The 24,490-nt window shown below is 34.7% G+C and overlaps 2 protein-coding genes and 1 pseudogene across 6 annotated transcripts; 2 read left to right on the forward strand and 1 right to left on the reverse strand.

Annotated features, from left to right (window-relative positions):
* The first annotated feature begins 1,038 nt into the window (after positions 1 to 1,038).
* On the forward strand, positions 1,039 to 9,230 carry LOC149733363 (uncharacterized). 2 transcript variants are annotated; one of them, XM_089880967.1, is made up of 11 exons: positions 1,039 to 1,211; positions 2,505 to 2,705; positions 2,796 to 3,110; positions 3,254 to 3,348; positions 3,628 to 3,755; positions 3,820 to 3,972; positions 4,059 to 4,994; positions 5,408 to 5,585; positions 6,094 to 6,225; positions 8,198 to 8,428; positions 8,548 to 9,230. In XM_089880967.1, exons 1-11 carry the CDS (start codon positions 1,137 to 1,139, stop codon positions 8,789 to 8,791), a joined length of 2,688 nt encoding a protein of 895 aa, XP_089737093.1. In that variant the 5' UTR covers positions 1,039 to 1,136; the 3' UTR covers positions 8,792 to 9,230. The 2 variants fall into 2 exon arrangements, with proteins under 2 accessions (XP_089737093.1, XP_089737094.1); XM_089880968.1 differs by having other exon boundaries at positions 3,628 to 3,725.
* Positions 9,231 to 9,398: 168 nt separating this feature from the next.
* On the reverse strand, positions 9,399 to 10,175 carry LOC149733364 (protein yippee-like; annotated as a pseudogene).
* A 1,782-nt stretch (positions 10,176 to 11,957) lies between these two features.
* LOC149733365 (TBC1 domain family member 14-like) lies at positions 11,958 to 22,517 on the forward strand. Of its 4 annotated transcripts, none has more exons than XM_089880969.1 (13): positions 11,962 to 12,677; positions 13,984 to 14,094; positions 17,083 to 17,157; positions 18,273 to 18,355; positions 18,458 to 18,575; positions 19,619 to 19,725; positions 20,138 to 20,215; positions 20,428 to 20,525; positions 20,779 to 20,850; positions 21,085 to 21,213; positions 21,267 to 21,376; positions 21,507 to 21,610; positions 21,843 to 22,517. In XM_089880969.1, the coding sequence occupies exons 1-13, from the start codon at positions 12,178 to 12,180 to the stop codon at positions 22,040 to 22,042; spliced, it is 1,785 nt and encodes a 594-aa protein (XP_089737095.1). In that variant the 5' UTR covers positions 11,962 to 12,177; the 3' UTR covers positions 22,043 to 22,517. The 4 variants fall into 4 exon arrangements, with proteins under 4 accessions (XP_089737097.1, XP_089737095.1, XP_089737098.1 ...); XM_089880970.1 differs by having other exon boundaries at positions 11,964 to 12,677; positions 20,431 to 20,525; XM_089880971.1 differs by lacking the exon at positions 21,085 to 21,213 and having other exon boundaries at positions 11,958 to 12,677.
* Positions 22,518 to 24,490: the final 1,973 nt, after the last annotated feature.

Consider the following 24,490-nt stretch of genomic DNA (forward strand, 5'->3'; position numbering starts at 1 on the left):
TGTTGAAATGTCACCACAACGCCAGCGCGAATCTCTCTAAATTCGTCTCCGCCACTTAGAGGATAAGAATATACACAGAGGGCCAGTGATTATCGGGTTGGCTTGCTCAGGGCGTTGTTTTCATTGTCTCGTTTCCATCTTACAACGTAGCGAAATTGTTGAACAGCAAAGTAGCTTGTATCCTACTGGGAGTTTACAAACCAACGTGCGGACCCCAAACGCGCGTACTGCGTCAGTTATGACGTGGATGGCTGCTTCTTTTATAAAAGCAATATTGCACAGCGACGTTCGAAGACGAAGTATTTACTGAACAACAAATAACCTTTCATTGAGTCCCAGCGTTGGTCCGTTTAAGTCAAAGGTTTTTGTAAAGAACTAAGTTCCGAATTATCTTTAAGCACAAGTTTAGAAAAAAAAAAAAAAAATTTCTCTTACCAAGTTGAGGCGGGAAGCAAATATCGTAAAGCTAAAGAAGCAGGCTACTTGTATCAGTGAGTCAGTGCAATCGCGAATGTCTGTTATATTTAAATATATTTCGATCTTTGCGGGAAAGTAACAGTACAGTTTTAGAACTTGGATGATTCCAACCACGCGCATCATCAAACAGTTGACCTGTGTCAAAAACAAGCAACGTCATTTCCAATGTACAATGAATGTTACGCGTTAGAAAGTCGAAACAGGGCGAACAAATACTCTTCGGTTCGGCACTGATGCGAAATTAGACAAACAGTCTCGCTCTGACCGCATGAGTTTCGCTGCACGGCGTCAAACGGTGTTCTCTCTCGCGCTATCGTTGTATAAGGTACGTCAAGTCAAGGACAACTATGTTAACCTTAGTTAGATGTTAGCTGTTTTGAGGGACTAAACTGCTAAAGTAGGGCGAAATAAGACACAATCAAACGAAAAGTTTGGTTTACACTTTACAATTACAAAGTTTTTGGTAGGTCTCTTTTATTCTGTGCACGCGTTGTAGAGTAGTGTTAGAAAAAAGGAAACCTTGTGACGCAAAAGTGTTTCTGCTGAAGTTTACTGCAGCAACTGCTATTTTACATTGTGCATTTCTTCCAGATCCTACGTAGTAAAAAATAATGAGTAGAATATACACCTGTTAGTAAAAAAGTATCAGCGTCCAAAATATGTCAAATTTATTTTGGATTTCTACCTGGGTATGGTTGGGTTTTGTACTATCTATTTCTGCTTTTAACCCGAAGGTAAGAATAACTTCACCACAAATATGTGCTATGTAAGCATTGGCCTAAATAACAGTGTCGCCTGCGAGCTGGATATTGGTTCTATATTGTTCACGTATCATATTTATCTTCTGACTTGTGCTATCGGTATGTCAATTGGGTGTACATTGGTTGTGGCGACATAATTGCATTCGCGCTTTACCGAGCATAGATACCGCTATGTGTTTACAAAAAATGTTTTGTGTCCCGTCTGCCCATTCAAGTTAAATTTACCGGTACGTCCCATTTTGATAAAACTTCCGCTGCACATGTCTTCAACTTTGCGCCATAAAAGAAAGTTAATAAGCACAAGGAAATAAGTGAACTCATTGTTAGGAATCGTTACCGTGGTTTCAAAGTCGTTGGTAATGTTGTCACTGAATAATACGATCTGATTTATTCCGTTCAAGCCGAAATGGAGGTTAAGCCTTGTCTATTCACACCGTATCCATCAAAACCTTATTAATACAAACCTTATACGTCGCAATCTTCATGGTTCGCCGATTACGAAATTCTAGCTGTCTTTGGCAAGTTTTGTAAGTATTGGATATAAAATCTTTTTTGTGGAAAATACAAACTAAACCCCCCTGCCAGTGTGAAATGAGGTCAACAAGGTAATTATTCTTAACCATGATAGCAATAACGCCTGCACAAATACGAAGATTAGTAGCATAAGGGTGCATATATATTAATACGTGTATGTGAGTGAGTGTGTCATAACATTGTTGTGTGTGATCAAGAACGAGGCGTAATATTAAACCTGTATACACTACCAATTACGCACGGCAGTATGGGATTTTACCAGGGACGAGGAAAATATAGGCTGACTGTATGTATTCAGCGATCGTGATGCTTAAATATAACTTTTAAATATTGCTGATGATTCATACTTGACTTACTGACTACTTCCCGCAAGTAAGTGGTATACACAATTAGTGTGTATTGTAGGAAATATTTGATATGGTGCACAGGATGCCGCGCTTTTAAAACTTCCTTTTCGGAGATTTATTTCAATAAATAACTTTTCCTACGGACTCGCGCACTTCATGGTAATAGGCAGAAATGCTTTCGTGTGTTGTAAATATTTGATTATCCCACCGCAAAGTTTAACTTTGTCGTTTACCCGAAGTCTCATTCCGATGTGTTGATAAACAAGTTCATTAACATTTTGGTCACGGATTAATAGTTTTAGTGAATATAACCTGTTCGAAGATTAAACACCTAATTATTAATGTGTTTGTTTCATTATAAAAACAACTTCGGAAACTTCTTCAGCACTTGAACTCAATCGATCAACTTCGCACCGTATCAGAAGGTACAGATTGCAAATGTCGATGCCTCATGAGAGTTGAGGACGGAGGACCGTGTCCGACGATGCCAAATAAAAGAAAGACGTTGTATTATGTCGATACTGTGTCCGGTGGGACCGATTGTAGATGCTCCTGTATTGCCCCGGCTCCACCAAAAGACTGCGAGGTCAGAAAATGTTCTTTTTTTCTTGTTTTTTTTACAACGCGGGGATCTTTGTTCTTTCGCGGTTATTCTAGTTATTACAGTTGATTTTAGCCGGAGCCGACTTCTTCGCCGGGAAATATCGAACGGGATAACGATCCTGTGATTACAATACCTCTCTCTCATGACGTCATGGGAAACCGAATCTCTGTAACGATATCAGGTTCGGCAGATGCCTCGGACAGTTTACATAGTGCGTCCAAGGTCGGCAACTTGGAAGAAGTCTTGAACCGCGCTGTCACGGGAATGAACGTCATTAAAATGCATTCAAGCGTAACGAAAATGGTGCTTGCTATGCTTGACTTAGAACAGGTTTTATCAACAAATTTTACTGAAGAGACCAAGATTCTTCGTAGAAACATTGTCAAGGTGATATTCTTACCAAAATAACTTTATTCCAGGCTATGTGTAGATTTAAACATATAGCCTAAATATACACATTATCTTCTCAAATATAATAACCTCCTTTAAATGTTGCCATACATTGTATGGTACAATATAAATTAACTCAGGTTGCGAAACAATTAGAACAATCGAATAACTATAGTGACGTCAAGGAGATATTGAATCAAGAAATTGAACGATTTGATCGAAGATTGAAAGAAACGTTAGTTAGAGTCACTTATTTTCGTTTAAACAACCTGGAATATATATTTTATATAGTATGATAAATACAATGAAAATTTATAAATTAGCCTAGTAACTTTTAAAGTAAACTCAATCTGTATACTTCACACCACTACTTTTACAAAGCTCAAGTAGGTAATTCAAACTGATTTTAACTGATAAAGTTTAAATTTGCTGGCTTTATAAAGATAATTTTCCTTGCTTGTATATCAACATCAGCCGGTAAAACGATATAGTTAATATATTATCTTAATTACAGTGTAAGTGACCCCGACCCAGCTTCTAAAGGTTATGCAGTCGAAATAAGTGAGGCATCCACTAATAATCCGACCACGACAACACCATTGAATGACGTAGGTCGGTCGACTGCACACGTCATTGAAATCGGTTGGGAATCTAATGGAGAAACCCACACAGGATAAACAAATTAAATGGCTGATTATATTTATAGATAACGTTCAAGTTCCTCATCTCATTAGCGTTGAAGAAAGATTTTCCTCCGTGTTGGACGATTCGTCAGTTGCCGTTGCGAACTATAAAGAGGTTTCGAATACCACCTTTAAAGATGAGATAAAGATGTTAAACAGAACTGGCCTTGATGCTGGTACGTAGTGTATGACACTGTAGTTTCTAGTCACTAGAATCTAGTGTGTATTTACCAGTAATAGAATGACCGGATGTTTTTTGCAGTTAACTTTACGAAGCTAAACACTACGAGCAATGTTCGCTACATTTTTCATAAAACTAGCTTGAACGGAACGTTAAGTGGGCTCGTGCGTCGTGTGTTTTATGCAAGTTGGAACTCTACCTTATCAGTAAATGATGGTTCGAATGTAGTCAGAGCAAGCGAATCAGTTCTTGCGGTAAATAATACGGAATCCTTTACAAGTGAACCATCCACGAAAATCGAGTTAACGCCGACCACAAGTGTGTTGTCGGAGTCTACTGAGCCTTCAACAAACAAAGAACAAACTACGCGCCCCGTGCAACCTCTCCTTTCGTTCACCACAACAAGTTCAACAAACTTTGAGACGTCTGCTTATGTCAGCACCTCAGTAACCCCAACAACCCCTGATACAACACAGCAGTCTTCAACCGAAGCTGAGACTTCGCAAGATAACACGAGTAAAGTGACTGATATAACACAAACGTCTACTGCGACTGCATACACGCAACAGACACCTGCACAAGTGGCGAAGGCTGCTTCCGTGGTTGGATCGATTAATTTTGAGCCCTATCGGCGCCAAGAACAGCCAGTCGTAGTTGAAGCGAGCAACGCCACGACCGAAGAATATTACGACGATTCATATTATGAGTATGAAGATAAACATAATTCAGATACACATACGCCCTTGGTTGGAGGTCGGCCAAATAACTCACAACAAGACGAGTTTGACGTAGCTTCTAGTACGTCATCAACGGTTGCAACTACGTCATCAACCATCCTTCCAACAGATGATTACGATGGAGTAAAGGAAAATTATTTGATTGACTCGAATGACGACGAATATGACGATGAAGATTACTATACTTATGATGTGACGACTTTATCACCAAGAATAATTACCTCAACAACGACAACAACTACGACGACTACCCAACCAACAACCGTTTCCGCCACTATTGGTTAGCGATACTATTTGATATATAGTTTATATAAATTGTAGAACCATATGTTCTATTCAATCGGACTATACGTACCGTAGTGGTTTATGATCGCTCATATCGTAACCAGATGTGTCTTTTACTACTGTGGACGTATATGTCCTTCTTGATGGGCAAAACACTTAACGATATTCATGCTAAACATTAGCCATCACTGTGTTATCCAAATTAACAGCCATACAGAAAAGAACAAGCACCCACAAAGTTACACACGCGGTAACTCATAAGCTGCACGAGGTGTATATTATAACTTTTGAAGTTTAATCGCCACTTGAAAATAAATGGGTGACAGTTATTTGTTAATTATAACAGCAAACACACTGTACCGTGAAAAATAACTTTTTAATTTTCTACTTGTTTTTTGTTGTGGTCAGGACCATGCGGTACGCTGTACAATTTATCTCACCCGAGAACAGTTCACAACTTCGGAAGGAAAGAAGGAGCATGGATGAAAGATGTTGCTCTTCCGTCGACAAAAAAGAGCAAAATATACGTAACAAACTTCTATTACGGAAACAACCTTATTGAATTTGATACACTATATAAGTTTAAGTAAGTGGAATAACTTGTTTTTCCGACTTTATATTTTTACTGTGTCATTTTTACTACTATAACGTAAGAGTTATAATGCAGTTCTGCATAAGATGAAATGTATAGAAGAGTGAGTGAAGATGGGACACTTTTTCATACTATTTTTTCATCCCATTCGGTAGTAAACAAAGAACATTAGAAAAACTATAAAACCGTATCCTTAAGACTCCCATATGCCTTTCTTAATTGTTTAAAACAAGATCCGTATATTTGAATATTAGGTGCTTAAGGTGCCCCGTCGTCCTCCAACCTACTATAGTAATATATTTATTTGTAGAGATTTTTGTCATATGTGTCAAAGTTTGTAAAATGAGCTATAAATACTTGTGTGTCCTGCGGACGTATAAAATGCAGTTCGTGACGCGGTATTACGTATGACGGAGCTTGTGGCTGCGTAACACGAAAAGGTTAACAAATTTGCTTCTCACTTATGATTTATAGATAAGCATTTCTATAACAACTTATTTAGACATTTCCGATGGAGCAATTCTTACATTCTGCCATACAATTGGATTGGCACTGGGCATATTGTGTACAATGGGTCGTTTTATTACAACCGAGCGTTTTCCAAAAACCTGATCAAGTACAACCTCAAATACAGGTATGTGAAGTGGAAAGATAATCTATTTCTTTGTGGCATAGATATGTTTTTCCTTGCCTAAATGTCTATAGCCATTTGCACCAATAAATGTAGTTACCAGAGAGAGAAAGAGTATCGTCCTATTTATATTTGGTAAAATGTTTTCAACACGTTGAGACAGAATAAGCTACTTACCTTACTAGAAGCATAATTAACCAATTATCCTCATCGTCGGTTAACATTGCATTGCTTTAATATTCCGAACTTGGTAAAGCGCTCTACACTATAACAACTATATGTAAGCGAGTCATTATAGGATTACGACTGGGTTATAGATGACAGTATACTCAGCGATAATGCGGTTTTCATGCGCAACAGCGGTTTAGATCCTCCTTTGTAGAACAATAGTCAGCTAGTGACACAATAACGCGTATGTTAATGCTATTGTGGTCAACCAAAATCATCGGTGCAAGTTATATAGTTGCAAATATGCGGGTCGTGTTTTAAGCAATTATAACAACGGTCTATGGGAGTCATGAGCATACGGGTTTATATATTTCTTTGAATGCTTATTATTACCACCAAATGGCGCACGAAAATAGAATGAAAAGGTGACCAATCTTCCCCGTTCTACTTTATATTAGAGTGGGGGAGGAAGTAACACTTAAGCACAAATTGTCAAATATTTCAAAATACAAAATTTACGACGTTTTTTGGGTGATACCAGCTCGAATTAGAACTATTATTCCTTTATTAATTGACAGCAAAACATATAAGGAGTTGTTTAGCAATTCACACAACAGATGTAATTTTATAAATTCCCAAACACACCTGGTAAGACGGGAGTGTTTAAAGTCATTTTTAATTCTGATTAATATGTGAATCTATAAATGACTAAATAAATGAATGAAACTTGCTTTATTCTCGCGTGGCCGAAAAACGACAGTCGTTATAACACGAGTGTTCTGTTTCATACACATCGACACTGTTGTTGGCACACGCCACTTGTCATAAATTATCTCCAGCAAGTGCAAATGACTAAATTTCGAATATATTTTTCATATTTTACATTGTTATTATATCCGTATATTATGTTTTAATCACTGCTAAGGTGTTAACCTTAAGGTATAAATTATTAAATTAAAAGCAAACATTTCAAAGTTTGGCAATAAAAACCTACAAAATTGTAATGTGGGGGAAGATGGGACACAAATTTGAAACACTTTTATATTAACAGTGTTCTGCAACTTTTAATCGGCTGTGCTAGTTTTTTTGCCATTTAACTTTGTACAAATACCATCCAAACGATTTGTTTGATTTTTGTTTTTGTCGTAAATTAAAGTTATGTTGACCCATGCGTATTTTCCTCATGTTTATATCTCATTTTTTTACAAAACTAAAACTAGTTTAATGAGACAAAATCAAACTGTACGAAATATTCACGTTTTTGTATGAATCTGTGAAACTACTTTAACCGTTCACACTCGCTAACTACACAACTTCATCGGCTTTACTATGATTTAGCGAGCATTTAAAACTATCACATTATACTGCTGGGTATTTTTACCTGTAAAATATACTGTCTCTATTTTACATGTTTTTTTATTATTTAAAAACGGTAATCGGCTTTGACGCGCGTTTTAAAAAGTCGTGATAATACAGTTAAATATAATCAAATACACTATTTGCCTGAATATAATTAAACGAATATTAAAAAATTCTCGTCTCCCATCTTCTCCCATCCTACTATATAAAAAATAAGCAGATAAACGCTAAAACTTCAGGGTAATGTACCAACTTGTCAGGCCTTAGTCTCAGGTCCCTGACGCGTTTCGCAAAAGATCCTCGCCTATTCGCGAATAAATTTATCCAAAAAATAATACCGTAAGTTACAAAATTTCATATTCTTTTTATAGCCTAGTCACGTTACAATGTTCTTAATATTTATTGTTATATACGTTGTTGAACGTAAATTATATTTTTACAAACTTAGATTCGTGAGTGCTTGGGGTCATTTACGAGATGCAAGATACGACTCAACTACACCGTTCACTTGGCGTGGTCATTCTAAAGTTCAACTTGCTGCCGATAGTTCAGGGTTATGGGTCATATACCCCGCAAACACAGATTTTAATGACCGACCAAACACACAGACTTTCATAATCAGCAAAATCAATCCGATAGACTTACAAACTCTTAGAACCAGAAGAATCATCATACACAGGTATTAATGATAAGTACGCGTAAATGTAAGCCTGGCCAAATATTTACAAAAAAAGCGTTAATTGAATGGTGTCTAGGAAAATAGATGATATCAGGATAACACATGTTTCTTCTTTACAGGAGGTCTGTTTCTCATGTGTTCATGGTGTGTGGGGTATTATATGCCACCGATAAATACGACGCACGACGAGCGAGGATTACTCATGCGTATGACACGCATACCGGTGTTCGCCGTGCCCTCTATCTGCCCTACATTAACAAGTTTTCGTATAATGTTCAGTTGCTTTACCATCCAAAAGAACGCAGAATATATTCTTGGGATAACGGGCACCAAGTGATCTACGATGTAAACATGTCGCATTAATCTGTATGAGAAAATGAGGTACTTTGCTTGGTGCATGATGTTACGAACGTTTCAGTTCAATGAGAATCCGCCTGCGCCGAGTAGTCGGCGGTATTTACGCATAATACGTGATATTTTCTACTGATTTAATTCCCACTGATATAAGACACGCACATACAGATAAACATTTCTTAAAGTGCATTATTACCTTAAGTCAACTTGAGTTTTCGCTTGCGTACTGCTGCCTTTCCTAACAACTTCTATCAAAGATGTTTTGATGCTTTTTTTATTTTTATTTTGTTAATTCACGATTTTTTTGCAAAATTGTATTTTTGTATTTACGTATTTTTTAGTTACTATTGGTGTAAATTAATGAAATATGTTGTTGACAGTGCCCCGATAAATGCTCAACGTTTTTGTGTGAGGTTTTTAACGTGTTCATTAAACGGACAAACGGATATATAGACTGTTATATTGTTCTTTCGGTTTTTAAACACACGTTTAGAGGGGTTTTATTATGTATAGCAATCAACGAATTCTCGTAAAAGAATTTGCATTTGCTGAAAAATTTGGTTTGCTCGAATTACTTTGGCACTAGTGCATTAAAAAGTAACTTAAAAATCAAGTATCCCTTTTTGAACAGTCACAAATATATTTCAAGTTATGAAATGTTATATTTAAAACTATGGTATCTATACAAATAAATTCGCTCGTGCACCTTTAACAAACTGTAGTAGGTGCGTTTAGTTTAGTTTTAGTAACATTAAGCCACATAACCTAATTGTACTGTAAAAGTTATGATTCTGAAATGGGTTAAACAAAAAGTGTAAGTAACGCTGAGACTACAGATTTGTTCAGTTGGTAGAAACAACACATTATAATACAAAGGTCATCAATCAACATTATCTTATAGACGTCTACTCTGACAAAGAGTTGATGGTTTTGAGTTTTATCGAAACTGTCACTTTCCATAACAATCATTGACTTTCTTCACTTACGTACTCATGCATTCAACATCACTTTGTCCTGTACGTCGCTATATAAATCAAGTTCACCGCCTTGTTAAATAGAAAAGCACGTCCAGTAGCTCCAGTGAATCGCATTGAGATCAACTCAGATCTGTTAGTTAGGGGCGTGTCACTCGGACACATGAGAAAAGTCGCGGGCATCCCATCTGTTTAAGAAATGTTTTGCTTAAAATGCTGTATGCCACAAGAGGTTAGAGGACTGGTTTGCTTTTGCAAATTTCATCTGCCATTGGAATATAGGCCCGCAAGCCCATTTTGATAGTATGGCAAACTCTGAAAGTTCCTTATAGTACAGTATGGGTGAAAGTATATACCTCTGTAGACTACAGGTGGTGAAAATAACACCTTAATGAAGTCAAAAACCTTAATGGCGACATCTGGCGATCAAATCTTAGGTTCAAACGGAGAACCTATGATTAAATAATATAATGAATAACTTAATTTGTCTCTTCGATTACGGTAGCGAAGATTTAAAAATATTTTAAACAGAAAGACAAGATATAGAATGAATGAAAGATATATAGCGACAAAACAACAGTTGTTAAAACATATGCTTACAGTTCTTGAACATTTACTTTTATTATCCAGCATGTTAAGGTGGCTGTACACAGTATCCGGGGTGCGAATTCGCATGCGAAGTCGTATGCAAACCCGTGTTCAATTCCGCATGCGGCAGCGAAATCCGAACAAAACAGACAAAACGGACGCATTCCGGATACTGCATATGTGTACAGCCACCTTTAGTCGGTTAGTATAAAAAAAGTGTTCTTTTAGAGCACAGAAGCAAAAAAGAGTAGAACGCACAACTGGCGAGTTACCACGTATCTGAAGTATGTAACTCCGTTTTTTTATTGATGGCTGAGAATTTATAAACCATTTAGTGATGACCGGGTTGGAACAATTGCAGGTGTTTTACCCACACATACGCCGACAATGGTAGCAGCGATTAAAACTAATTTTACGATATAAAATCAAACTGTACGAACTATTTCCGCATATACTATTAAACATACTACATTAGATGATTAAAGCCTAAAAACTACAAAATTTTAGAAATTTTTAAATGTCATTCAACAAGCATTTAAAATAAACAAGAGAGCTCAGATTTAACGCATGAGCACGATATTAACTAATTAGCATAGTATTAATTAATTAACCCTATCACTACAATGGTCGACTGAGATCGATCAAAAAAAGCCCGAATTTTTTTTTGAAGAAATTAGTGTTTCATTTTTTAACCATTGCGTAGCGCTATAACATATTTACAGCTCGTTCGTGCGAAAATTCTATAAATATGTTTTTATGACGAATATTAATGTTCATAATTAAAAAAAAATTTAACTAATTATCTTTTGACAGAAAGGACATGGTAGTGACTTACATAGATGTGTGCGTAAGTTATATTTTCGCAAAAAAATCGAAAATTTAATATTTATATGATTTGAGTTATGACCATACTTGTTTGTATTTTGAACCCAAGCCCGCATTTTTTTGAAGAAATTAATGTTTCATTTTTTAGGTATTACGTAGCGCTATAACATATATATGATTCAAGTTATGATCATACTTTTTAATATTTTACACCCAAGCCCCTTTTTTTGAAGAAAAAAATGTTTCATTTTGTAGCTATATGACGTAGCGCTATAACATATTTAAAGCTGGTTCGTGCGAAAATATGTTTTTATGGCGAATATTAATATTCATAATTAATATTTTTTCGATTTTTTTTTATTTTAGAATCGGTACCGCTGGGGTCTAGTTAGTACAGTCTACAGTGTCAAAATTTTAGGTTGGTGGCACCAGTAGAAGGTATCGAAAATGGCCGTTATAAGATCTGTGTTCTCGGATCACCTTGGTTAATTATTTAATAAATTTATTTAAAATCATTTAAACATTTGTTAGGAATATATATGTTTTTATACGTATTACGTATTGTTTATAAGTTAAAATTAAATCTCTAGCATATGCGCACATCGGCCAATAGCGTCACAAACGTACAAAGTGGTACGTCATAATCGTCTCGTAAGAAAAAAGCAGCTACTAGCCAGTCCCTCAACCTCAACCGTTTAGTTTCGACCAAGTTTATGGTTTATTAGTGCTTTAGCTGGGGTGTACTTTCTGAAATTTCTGAGTTGTTATTGGTTCTTTTCTCTGTCACCACTTAACGCTATAACCCTATTTAATGTATTGCTTAATCTTCAACGTCGGCAGAGAGGATTCTCCAATACCATCCAACTTTAATTTCTGCCTTTTGTTAAATTTTTCAATTTTTAAATAATATTATTTATATTCAGACAGCCAAGAGTCACCAAATTTAAATGGAGGGTGTTACCACAACCATTAGATGGTGTTATTTAGATCGGGAGGTTTCTATTTAGAATGACTTTTTTATCTACAATGGAAGCTTCAGGAAATGATGATCCACCTGTTGGAAATTCAAGCTATTTATCGGATTCCGATGTGGAACGAGATGATGATATTCCAACACTTGATGTCTCTGCAGATGAAATTCAGTTGTCACCAGATTCATGGCAGTCAGTTGATCTGGGGTTGAAAGAAATCAACCATATTCGGTCATGTACGTCAACACCAACTTGTATTAAATATAATTCAACTTGCCAACCACTAAACGGCGTCAGTCATGTGCCAAACTTAACGCTACAAACAAATTTACCAATACAAAATGGAGATGCATTAAAACTTGACATAAATGAACAAGATACTATAGATGAAAGAAATGGTTCAATAAATCCAAATTCCCCTGAATTTCTTGATATAACTTTACAAACTACTGAGGTTGATGAACCTGCACCTGTGGTAAATAAACCTGGATCTTCCTTACATTCAAAGAAGGGAAGCATTACCTCACTCTTGGGATGGTAAGATAGGAGATGTGTTCAAATTGGAAAAAAATAATTTTTTCAAGATAATTTTTGCGTTCTTTATGTATGAAAATATTACTAAAAACATTGATTATTTATTGACCTAAAAATACCTGTAATTTTGGGTAATACTAATTTACGGGAATATGGAAATACGGGAACGACGGGAATCACAGTCTAATTTATGGGAATACGGAAATACGGAAAAGAGGGGCAAAACTGCAAACTAATTTACGGGAATACGGGAACGGGAATACAGGAATGTGTTTTAAGCACAATACCAGTTGTGGGAAAATTACGGGAATGTGTTTTATGTTTGTTTTAAGCATATATCAATGTCTTGTTTGCCGGCAACTCGATTTTTCCTGTGGCCTTTCAGGAAATTCATTAATCACCACAAATTGTTTCTGTCCGAAATCCTTTAAGCAATTGCATTGAACAAGTCAAACCACGTTTCCTTTATTATGGATAGAGAAAATATTAAAGTTTTGAAAGATGATGTAGAAAGATTAATTAATTCACCAACAAAGGTAATGTATGATACGCTCTATGAAACATTTTCAAGCAACTGGACACAGGTATTCAAGGATTACTGCAAAAAGAATCTTCACAACGATTTAATAGAGCATAAAACACATTCAAGTAACCTTACCGTAACTGGTATATGCTTCAAACAAGCTTAAAACATATTCCCGTAATTTTTCCATAACTGATATATGCTTAGAACAAGCACAAAACACATTCCCTTAACTGGTATATGCTTAAAACAAGCACAAAACACATTCCCTTAACTGGTATATGCTTAAAACAAGCACAAAACACATTCCCTTAACTGGTATATGCTTGAAACAAGCTTAAAACACATTCCTGTAACCTTCCCGTAACTGGTATAGGCTTAAAACAAGCATAAAACACATTTTCCGTAATTTTCCTAAATTTTAAATTTCTGTATACATTCAAGTTGATTTAACGAGGCAAATGTCTATGATTTGAGCGAAGAAATTAAAAACAATTCTTAAAGTTTAAAAAAACGTGTGTACCAATTTTGTTATATTATATCTTGTACATTGATCTTTACATATCAAACTTAGGTATGGACTAATTCCCTCACTTCCTAACAATAAAAGAATCAATAAGGGCTATATATATATTATAAATATATATATATATTATAAATATATATATAAACAGATTAAAAATAGAAAAACGAAATTACAGCAAAATGTTAGTTGTTAAAACACACATGTATAAAAATATGTGCATGCGATAATACCAATTAAAAAAAAGCTTTACATGATGATAGGATATCTTCTCCCTTGACATCTTCACCACAGAAACAAATTCCACAAGTTGTTAAAACAAACAAAGAAACATCTTCAACCCACACCGCACCAAAATCCCCAATTTCTTTCAGGTATGTGTCAATCAAGTTCTGCACAATGACTTTTTGTTTTTTTAAGGCTTATGTTAAGCTGTTATTAATTGCTGAAGCTCAAAGTAATTACTTTAACACCATTCTTTTTTAACCTTTTACTTATATACTGTGATAGATGGTTAAAGGAGCAAACCAACGAAAAATCAAAATTTGTATATGGATAAATATGCTTAATACAACCTAGGTACCATTAAAGTTTCCCAAAACTATATGGCTTCTAAAAAATCGTGTGAAAAAAAACGCTAGAGTAAAAAAAAATCTGCTGTTTCGACAATGCATGGGAATTCCCATTAGAAAAAATTTTACTTAACTTTAACCTTTTTTAGTTTCTAAAATACTAAAGAAAGTTCAAATTTTATTTTTGATTTTTAATAACAAATGCTTCTTCTTCAAGAATATATAAAAAAAATTGTAAAATATATACTTTATTGTGTTTTAGTTTTTGATTGAACCTAGGTACACAATGGATTATGCTGACTCAGCATATTTTCAAACCTAATGTTAAACACGAAAACGGACTTGTTTCATAAAACAATGCAACAGTAGTCACTAGTGAGACATAATGGACATTTAAATATACAAAAAGTGCTAAAAATTAATGAACAAGGAAAAAAAGTGCTGAGTCAGCATATTATGAAGCTATATTCAGTTGAAAATTAAAACATAATAAGAGATCAAAGATCTAATGCGTGAGCACGTTAATTAAACTAATTAGTATAGTATTAATTAACCCTTTTACTACAACGGTCGACTGAGCTTGATCAAAAACTTTTAATGCGTCCTCACTTAAATGGAAATAGTTTGATTTAGGCGTGAATCGATGTGAGGATTCGTTATCTCACCAACACGTGCCCTCCCATATTCCCAGACAATATAACCGCTGTCTCGACAAATATGATTACTGGATCTATTGGCTAAAGGGTTATGGCATTCGCTTTCATAGCCTAAAGTACCGGGTTCGATCCTCGCTTGCCGCAGGAATTAACTTGGATATGTTTTCTTTTAATAAAAGATATGTGAGACTAATACTATATATACTTTTTATTTATATTTGTATACTACTGTAAAGAAAGCCAAAGGCTACTGATTTAAGGTGCATTTTGAACTTGGCGCATTTAATCAAACAATAAAGTAATCGGTAATTAATCGCTAATTATGGGGTTTCAATTCTGAAAATTTAGCCCAAAAATTATAAATATTTACTATGTTTTAATTTCAATCAAAAGACTAAAGAATAAATGCTAGAATTAAGAATTGGAGTGAGTGCGGAAAAAAGTTGTCCAAAAAACAACAACAAGAACACCTGTTCGACGAAAAAGGATCTATATCAGTGGCGTATCATCAACCCCGCGAACCCCGCAGCCGCGGGTGGGGCCCACATGAATTAGGGGGCCCACTATAATACCCGATAAAAAATTAACCACATATAAATTGTTGTTACGTCGCAAAATAAGCTTCGCGTCGTAACCCAATAACATGACAACATACGTGGTAATTTAAACATTTAAATAAGTTTGTAAAACGGGGGGGGGAGTTTTACAGTAGAAAGGGAGGGGTTAAAGCCAAATGTTTTTTGCGCGGCAAATTAGAATCCCCCCTTTAAACACGCCTATTTGCGCCAATAGTGAGACCTATATGTAACAGTTTGGGTTGAATTGTTTTACGGCTCACCAGATGTAGTGATAAAGAAGGGCCTACGTACAAGCCGTGCAAGGGGGAGGCTTCTATATCTTAAAACGCCACTGATCTATATGACCACTAACCTACTCAATTAAGTCTACATTGTACAATTATTTTTATATAGTTTTAAAGAAGAAGCATTCATTATACCAAATCAGAAATAAAATTTGAATTTTCTTTAATATTTTGGAAACTAGGAACGATCAAGTTTGAGTGATTTTTTTCTTATAGGAAATCCCATTTGATTTTTTGTTGGTATGCCCCTTTAAGGGTGGCAGTTATTATTGATTAGAAACAATGGTTACCAACAGCATGCTTATTTCTTCTGTGTGTTACAGCCTAATTATGTTAATGAAGCTGTAGCTAAGCAGTGGTTGTTGAAACATGATAACAGTAAACACCCAAGTTGAATATATGAACTAGAATACAATTATTTTAGTTGAATTTATAATGTCATCATATTAGTAAATAAATACATTGTATTGAATGTGCTATGCTTTATTATATGGACTAGTTATGTAATTTTAGGTAGCATGTTAAATAAAGCTAATTCTTTATTAATCTGTAGAATTAATCAGAAGTTAAAACTTCAATTACTCACCCCTTTGTCCTGTCACTGCTGCTTCTCATTTATCAAATATACATTTAACGTCACACTCACATTTTTTCTCCTATTTATCAGTTCAGTCTGTGTTCATGTTTTCAACAGTAGTTATTCACTAGTGTTCATGAATGCATCGCAGTTTAAAGATTTTAAAATAGTCCGATTTAATGTTAGTAAAACTAAACAGATGTATTAAATTTAATACAGGCTATGACTGTAAAATAAACAAATAGTTCTTTATTCCGTATATTAGACTCAAGCTAGTACATTTACACAGTATTGTTGAGTCAATAGCAGCTAAAACCATTCAACCTAAAGTTATTGGTTGTGTTACTACTTTTAAGTCCTTGAAAGTAAAGTCATATAAACATCTATTGATTATTTGTAGAATTGTAGTTAGGACAAATCAGATGCAAATGTACTAGCTCCATAACTATGATTTGTTTGTATTGCCAATCAAGATATCCACAGCAATTGGTGTGTGTATGTGTTTTTAGTGCATCCCATTTTGTTTTATTTAACAGCGCCTCGTGTTACAAACAGTCACATCTCGCATGTTAGTTGGTTAATACCAAATGGCTAGAAGTAGTAACTACTAATAGCCTATCTAATCTTTAAAGTAATATATGTATTTATTTTTCTTAAAAGTATCATTTATACATGAACAGTTCTGTTAATTGCAGAAAAAAAAGATTTTGGCGAAGCAAGGAGCCTCAACCAATGTCAACCACAGCTCTTATATTAGAAGACCGGCCAAGGTAATAAAAGTGTTTAAACAAGGCTATACTGAAATGTGTGGGTGTGTGTGGGTGTTTTTGTTTACTTTAACATCAGGCATAAGGTGAATACATATTATCCTTGATTAATTATGATGCTTTTTGATTTAATTGTTTTATTGGGTGTTTATTTTATTTGACAGAATTCATAGATTGTGTGAGTTCAACATACAAACCCTAATGTGTAATTGTGTAAAAGGAGGTGGGAGAAATTGATGATAAGGGGTAATATGGGCATAGTTGCACAAAAGTTAATTTTTTTTATATTTGGTTTACCGAAAATCATTCTATGTTTTATATTTCACCACTATTCAAGCAACTAATTTAACACAAAAATATTTATTACATTTTGCAAGAAAGGTATTTTGCAATCAAAAACATTTGTTCAAATGTAAACTTAAAGTATTAGTACCCCATTAAACTTCAATATAATGTTTTCTGTGTAGTGTGCTATGACCCTAATTGTATTAAAAGTTGTTAAGCATTGTTTAAAGGTTTCATTGCAACAAGTTTGTTGTTTGTATGTTAATATATATATATTACAGCTAATAAAAAAAGGGGTAAAATGGGTACATTACTTTTTTTGTTGTGGGTACATTGGGTATGACAGATAATTCAAAGTAAAAGCACAAAGAAGCTTTTGTGATTATTCTGGTAAACTCAGTAATAAGCACTTACATAGTAGTTAAGACTGCTTTTGCAAGTTATACCCGTTTTACCCCACAAAATGGGGGAAATTGGTATACCAACTTCTTCAAAAAAAAGAGCCTTTCGTTCTTTTATTTGACTAGTTACATTTCCATTTTTTGGGCAACATTGAGCATGATAACAGAATGTTAAAACAAAATCAAAAAGGTTCAAACAAAAGCGTCAAAATATTTTTATATGACAGTATTTGCTAATTCATACTCAATTTTCCCCACTAGTATATGAAATATTACTCTGATCTGAGTTTTGTCCTAAATTTTGCTTCATTTATAGAGCTGGGTGTATCAATGCCTCTGTTTCAATAAGAATAACAGGGCTGTTTGTTTATTCTGTCAATTTTTCGAATTCACATTTATTGTTTCAAATTAATGACATTGATTTATTTGCAGCAATTTACCAAAAAAGTCTGCTGAAGAATCAGAGAAACATCGATTACAGTATAAAAAGATGGTGGAAATTGCAAAGAAAAATGGTATGCTGGATTTTATATGCTGTTTATTGTAATGATGTATGATTTTAATAAGGGTTAACGTTGATATATACTATCTCTACATAATACGAATTTAATTGGTAGAACTCAAAGATGTTCAGAAGAGAAACAAGTTAATGAAAGAACAAAGAAAACAAGAAGACACAATTACTTCTGCAAGTTCACAGTGGATTTCACAAATCTTACCAAACTGGGAAGTTATGTAAGTTGTTGTTTATACATCCAGAATGCTTAAAAATACTTTATTTCAAAAAACTAAAAAATTTATAGGAAATTTGGAATTGTGATGGTGTAAGCGAACTTGTTTAATTAGAATTGTCATTGAGATTTTTGTTATACATTTGAAAAACAACTACCTATGTCTAAAAGTTGACTTGTTATTAATCATGTTCAGTTCTACACATCTTGAAAGAAATGCCACTGTGGCACTCAGCCATTCATAGCTGTCTTTACTGTTTATTAAGATCTATATGATTACAACTCACTTGGTCTATATTTCCTTATCATGCACACATAATGACTTTCCACACTACTATCATGGACATGTTTTACTTCACTGGCGGGATATTATTGTCGACCTGAACAGTGTTGTAATTGTGATCTCAGTTGACTCAATGCATATAGGAGAACCTGTAATCTGGTGCCACAGAATGTGGTACAGCTAACACAGCGTACCAATTCATTGGTAACACTGTAATTGACTTTTATCTTTGGATCAATTGAATTGCAGTTTGCAGGAATTATCATTACTTTGCACGAAACCATATCAATGTTACCTAAACGCCATCTGAGACATCCGCAATTTGAAAAACCTTATCTTTGTTCACTTATGGACCAGCTTTTCTTGGCGTTGTGTATATTTGCCAGTCAGGGTCACCAGAAACTGACCGAAAACTACACAGATCCACGGACTACGCTGATTTTCTTAAGTAGTTTAGAAACTATAAACAGTCAAAATTGAGCGACATTTTTCTTATGAGAAATCTCACACATTGTCACACAATGGAATTGTTTTTGCTTCAGCAGGTTTTTTCACACATTTTTTGAGAACCTTATTTGTTTTTGAAACTTTGGTGAGACCTTTAGATCACATTTGAGCATCTCTATTCTCACCATCCATATTCAAATTTAAAATTTTCAATTTTTGTTAGTATTCCCCTATAAGAGAATCATAAATTTAAATATTCCTAATGCTTTTAATAAATATAAACAGCAACAGTTGGTTAATCAAATCTTAATTAACAGGCATCAGAACAACAAGGTTCGTATGTTATGGTGGCAGGGACTCCCTCCTAATGTAAGAGGAAAAGTATGGCAGTTATCCATAGGAAATGAATTAAATATAACTGAAGGTGATTTTTTTTAACTTTTAATCATTTCAATGTTTAGTTATTTCTTATTATGCTATGTGTCATAAAATCTGCAACAGCCTTTCCCATAAGAAGCACCTATTGCCACATGGCACGATCCTATCATAAGGTATAAAATTGACAGTAGTATGGTTAGTTTTTAGTGCATGTTCCGAAAAAATAAGCAATTTCCTATTTTTTAGCAACAAAAAAATGTCAACAAATTTAAAAAAACAAGCAATTCTTTGCCAAAGTTTGTTAACATATTTTGGCTTTTTAAGTGGAAATCCTAGTGTACAGAAGAGTTTGTCTTTGCGAAGATTTTGAAGATAGATATTTAAAAATAATTTCATACTGCACAAAAATCCATTTAAGTGAGACCTAATCAAAAAGTAAACAAATTGTATTATGACAGATTTATATTCCATAATGGTTGTGAGGTTTCAAGAAAAGATTCGCTCGATGCACGAAACACAAAGTTCTTGCAGTGAAGGTTGATTTTGTTATTTATTTAATTAAAGCATTTTAACCATACCAGCAAATCAATATGTAAACCCAAAACTGTTTTACTACTGTAAAATATACGAAAATTTAACCCTATTTGTGCAAATCCCATTCTGTGGTTATTATCAAATAATTTCTGCTTAAAAATTAAATGAATGGTTAGAAACCTTCATATCAGCGTTAATGATAGTCTTTTTCAAGCAGACACAATATCATTATCGGCGGATAGGGAGAGTACAGTGGAACTAATTCGGTTGGATATTTCAAGAACTTTTCCACACCTTTGTATTTTTCAGAAAGTTAGTCTTCACTGTATTTAAATCGAATATTCCTCTCTTAAAAGAAACTTTTCTCTAAAAATTCTAATTGCATCTACTAAATGTTTCACAAGCTGTGTTGCAGCCTTTCATAGTCAATTGAACCTGAATTTGGGCAAATTATCCTTTACAATGTAATAGAAATGCATGTGTCACTGTGGTTTTGGCACAAACAGCAGTTTTAGAATAGTTTTGTTGGACGTACAAATGACAAACAAACAAATGTTTTTTACAGGGCGGACCTTACCACGATGTATTACATGATATACTTGGAGCATATGCTTGTTATAGGCCAGATGTTGGTTATGTGAGTTGGTATTTATTTCTTATAAAAAACATGGCAATTACTTATTAGAATTGTTTACCAACATTATATAACTTATAAATGCAATTCCAGGTTATAATACCTTTCACCAGTAATTCATTAAAATTATTAAAAATTATTCAATAAAGACAATTTTTAAAATAATTAAAGCCTGGGTAAGAACCTCCTTAGTATTATTAATGTGCTAAATAATTTACCTTTGCTTTATTCTATCAGGTACAAGGCATGTCATTTGTTGCTGCCATGTTGTTACTGAACATGGAACCAGCATATGCATTCATAACATTCTCCAACTTACTGAATAAACCCTGTCAACTTGCATTCTTTAGATTGAACGAAGAGTTGGTACATATGATGAATTAAATACATTACTTGTATAATATAAGATTCTTTTTCAGATGAAAATATATTTTGCTTCGTTTGAAGTGTTTTTTGAGGAGAACTTGCCAAGACTATTTGCACGATTTAAACATAACAATTTAACACCTGACATCTACCTAATTGATTGGTGAGTCACTGTTTATTTTTATATTCTTAACTTTATTGGTGTTGAGTGGCAAAAGTTAATACATTTGTCTGATTGTGTAAATTTTCCATTAATGTTTGTATAAAATATTTAACGAATAAATTTATTGCAGGATATTCACAATGTTTAGTAAAGCTTTATCGCTTGACATGGCATGTAGGGTGTGGGATATGTTTTGTCGGGATGGAGAAGAATTTTTGTTTAAAACAGCAATTGGTAAATATTTATTATATCTGTGAACATAAATCTATTGGAATTGTAATTAGCAACAATTTGGTATGCAAGTACAGTAGTATTAATGAATACAATGATTTGAACAATTACAAACAAACTTCATAGGCCCTAGTATCTATATTATTATACTAACTTTCTGGGTTTTGAAATGTTTATTATTTACTTTAGCACTTTTAATACACCTTTCTAAATTAAGTTCAAATTATAATTCCAGCCATACTTCATTTACATGAAAAAAGTTTGCTTGCAATGGAATTTATTCAGGCTGCACAGTTTCTTACGAGGTTACCAACTGATTCATTCACCCATCATGAATTGTTTTCTCATATCTGTGATGTCACAATGGTATCCCGTAGTAACCGTCGTTGGAAAGATGTTCTTTCTCTTCTTGGTCAAAGTGATGTCACTATATAGTTATTTATTGTAATGTAATTTATTTATTACAGAGAGGTTGTGAGGTCAACTTTTATAATTTGCAATCTAGCCTCACACTGTGACTTTCTATTTATGTATTGAACAGTATCTTGTTCATTATAGTTTTCATTTTTGTCCATATTCCAACATAAAAATGTTCATCAATTTCATATAAACTGAATTATATTTATAGAAAGTTGTAACAGATAACTAGCTTGAGTGATTTCATCGTGTTATATGTATATATATATATATATATATATATATGTATGCTCATTTATTTTTAATATTCTACTTAATACCTATGATGCAATAGAACATGTATTTGTTCGAGTCAACAAAAACAGTTACTTGATGTACTTAGTTGCTATTAATTTTTTTCATCTCATTTTTAACATAAACATTCGTTTCATCGTTGGTCAGCCATTGATGTATTTCTACCGATTCTGCAAAAAAATACATTTCTTCATCGTCAGTTAAGGTAATCATTACAAATACGACACGGGTTTTGACAAAAATAGTCTTCAGATCGAGGGTTAAAAATTTAAATACATGATTGAATGAATGAATGTAACTTACTTTATCCTCGCGTGGCCGGAAAACGACAGTCGTTATAACACGGGTTTAACACCTCGTGCCAACTTACGAGTTACCATGTATGTTACTTTATGGGTGATTATTTTTTGAGGGGATTTTTTTTTATGTATGGCTGATAATTTGGACAACCCATTAGTGACCACTGGGTTGGAGCAATTGCCGTTAAGTGTCTTGCCCAAGGACACGCCCACAATGGTAGCAGCGACGAGCCTTGAGCCCATTACCTCTGGGTTACAGGCAGGCGCGCTAACCACTATGCCACGGCGCCGGAATGAATACAACTTTATCCTCGCGTGGCTGGAAACCGTCGACAGTCGTTATCACACGGGTTTAACACCTCGTGCCAGCGTTCGAGTTACCATGTGTGTTACTTCGTTGGTGATTATTTTTTAAATTCTATGTATGGCTGTTAAGTTGGTCAACCCATCAGTGACCACTGGGTTGGAACAATTGCCGTTAAGAGGCCTGAACCCATTACCCTGGGTTACTTTACCAAATTAGGTAAAACAGAGTTTAATACAAATGTTAATACAGGTTACGCTAGTACCGCGAGCGCCGTCTGCTCAATACAAGTTCCAGACCCACTAGTAATGGGTCCCTTTAATTAGTGCATGTCCGCTATGTCCACTGTGACCGCTATGTCCACTATATCCGCTATGTCCACTATATCCGCTATGTCCACAATATTCACTACATAGTGGACATAGCGGGGATGGTGGACATAGTAAATATTGTGGACATAGCGGATGTCGGGGGTGCAGTAATAAGGTTTAACAGTCGCGCTCAACGTAAAGACTCCATAACGCTAAGTCGACAACTCAGTTTATTAGATGAACAAACGAGCAGGCTGGGGGACAACGTGAGGACAGCAAGAGTGTAAGAAAGCTCCTACTGCCCTCACAACACAGAAATAGGAGGGCTTTTATAGCATGAAACACGTGTGGGAAAGCAGTAACAGGAAAGAAAGTTTTACCCTGAAAAGTGGCGTCTGTTCGCCGAACGGACGGACGCCAAAACCCAATCAATAGACTCTACGCCGGTTAAGCGTTACATCGCATTATATATACTTACCTAGTTTGGTTATACTCTGGTCTGTCCGGTGATATCCGGCGCCGTGGCATAGTGGTTAGTGCGCCTGCCTGTAACCCAGAGGTAATGGGTTCAAGGCTCGACGCTGTTACCAGTGTGGGCGTATGTGTCCTTTGACAAGACACTTAACGGCAATTGCTCCAACCCAGGTCACCAATGGGTTGTCCAAATTATCAGCCATACACAAACAAATACAAAAAAAGATAATCAACCACAAAGTACATAGGCCTACATTGTAACTCGTAAGCTTGCACGAGGTGTTAAACCCCGACTGTCGTTTTGCGGCCACGCGAGGATAAAATAAGTTACATCTATTCATTCGATATGATTTTAATTTCGAAAAGAGTCCAGTCAGTTCACGAGGCGAGAAGCCGTAAAGTCACTAGTAAATAAGTGACGTTTATCTGTACAATGGGCAAATGCGTGCCATTTTATTTTAGCGATATTACAAAAAAATGTTAAGGAAGCAGCACAGTTAAAAGACGCCTCTCGTGAACTAAAAACTAAAGCCATGACCGGCCTCTCTGAAATGCAGTAGTGGATATAATTTTGCTATAATAATAACAAGAATAGCTTATGTTTGTTTTACTTATACAATAAGAAAAAGGTATCTTAACACCACGTAACAGATTGTAACCAATGCTTTTTTAAATTAAAGTGTAACCAACGCTATATATATATATTTGTATAGAAGCGTTGATGTAGCCAATGTTATAAAATTAAATCAAAGTAAGCACGTGCCCAACTGTTCTTTCACCTGGT

Source organism: Ciona robusta, chromosome 7, assembly GCF_009617815.1.
Source record: "Ciona robusta chromosome 7, ASM961781v2".
In the NCBI taxonomy this organism is placed as follows: Eukaryota; Metazoa; Chordata; class Ascidiacea; order Phlebobranchia; family Cionidae; genus Ciona; species Ciona robusta.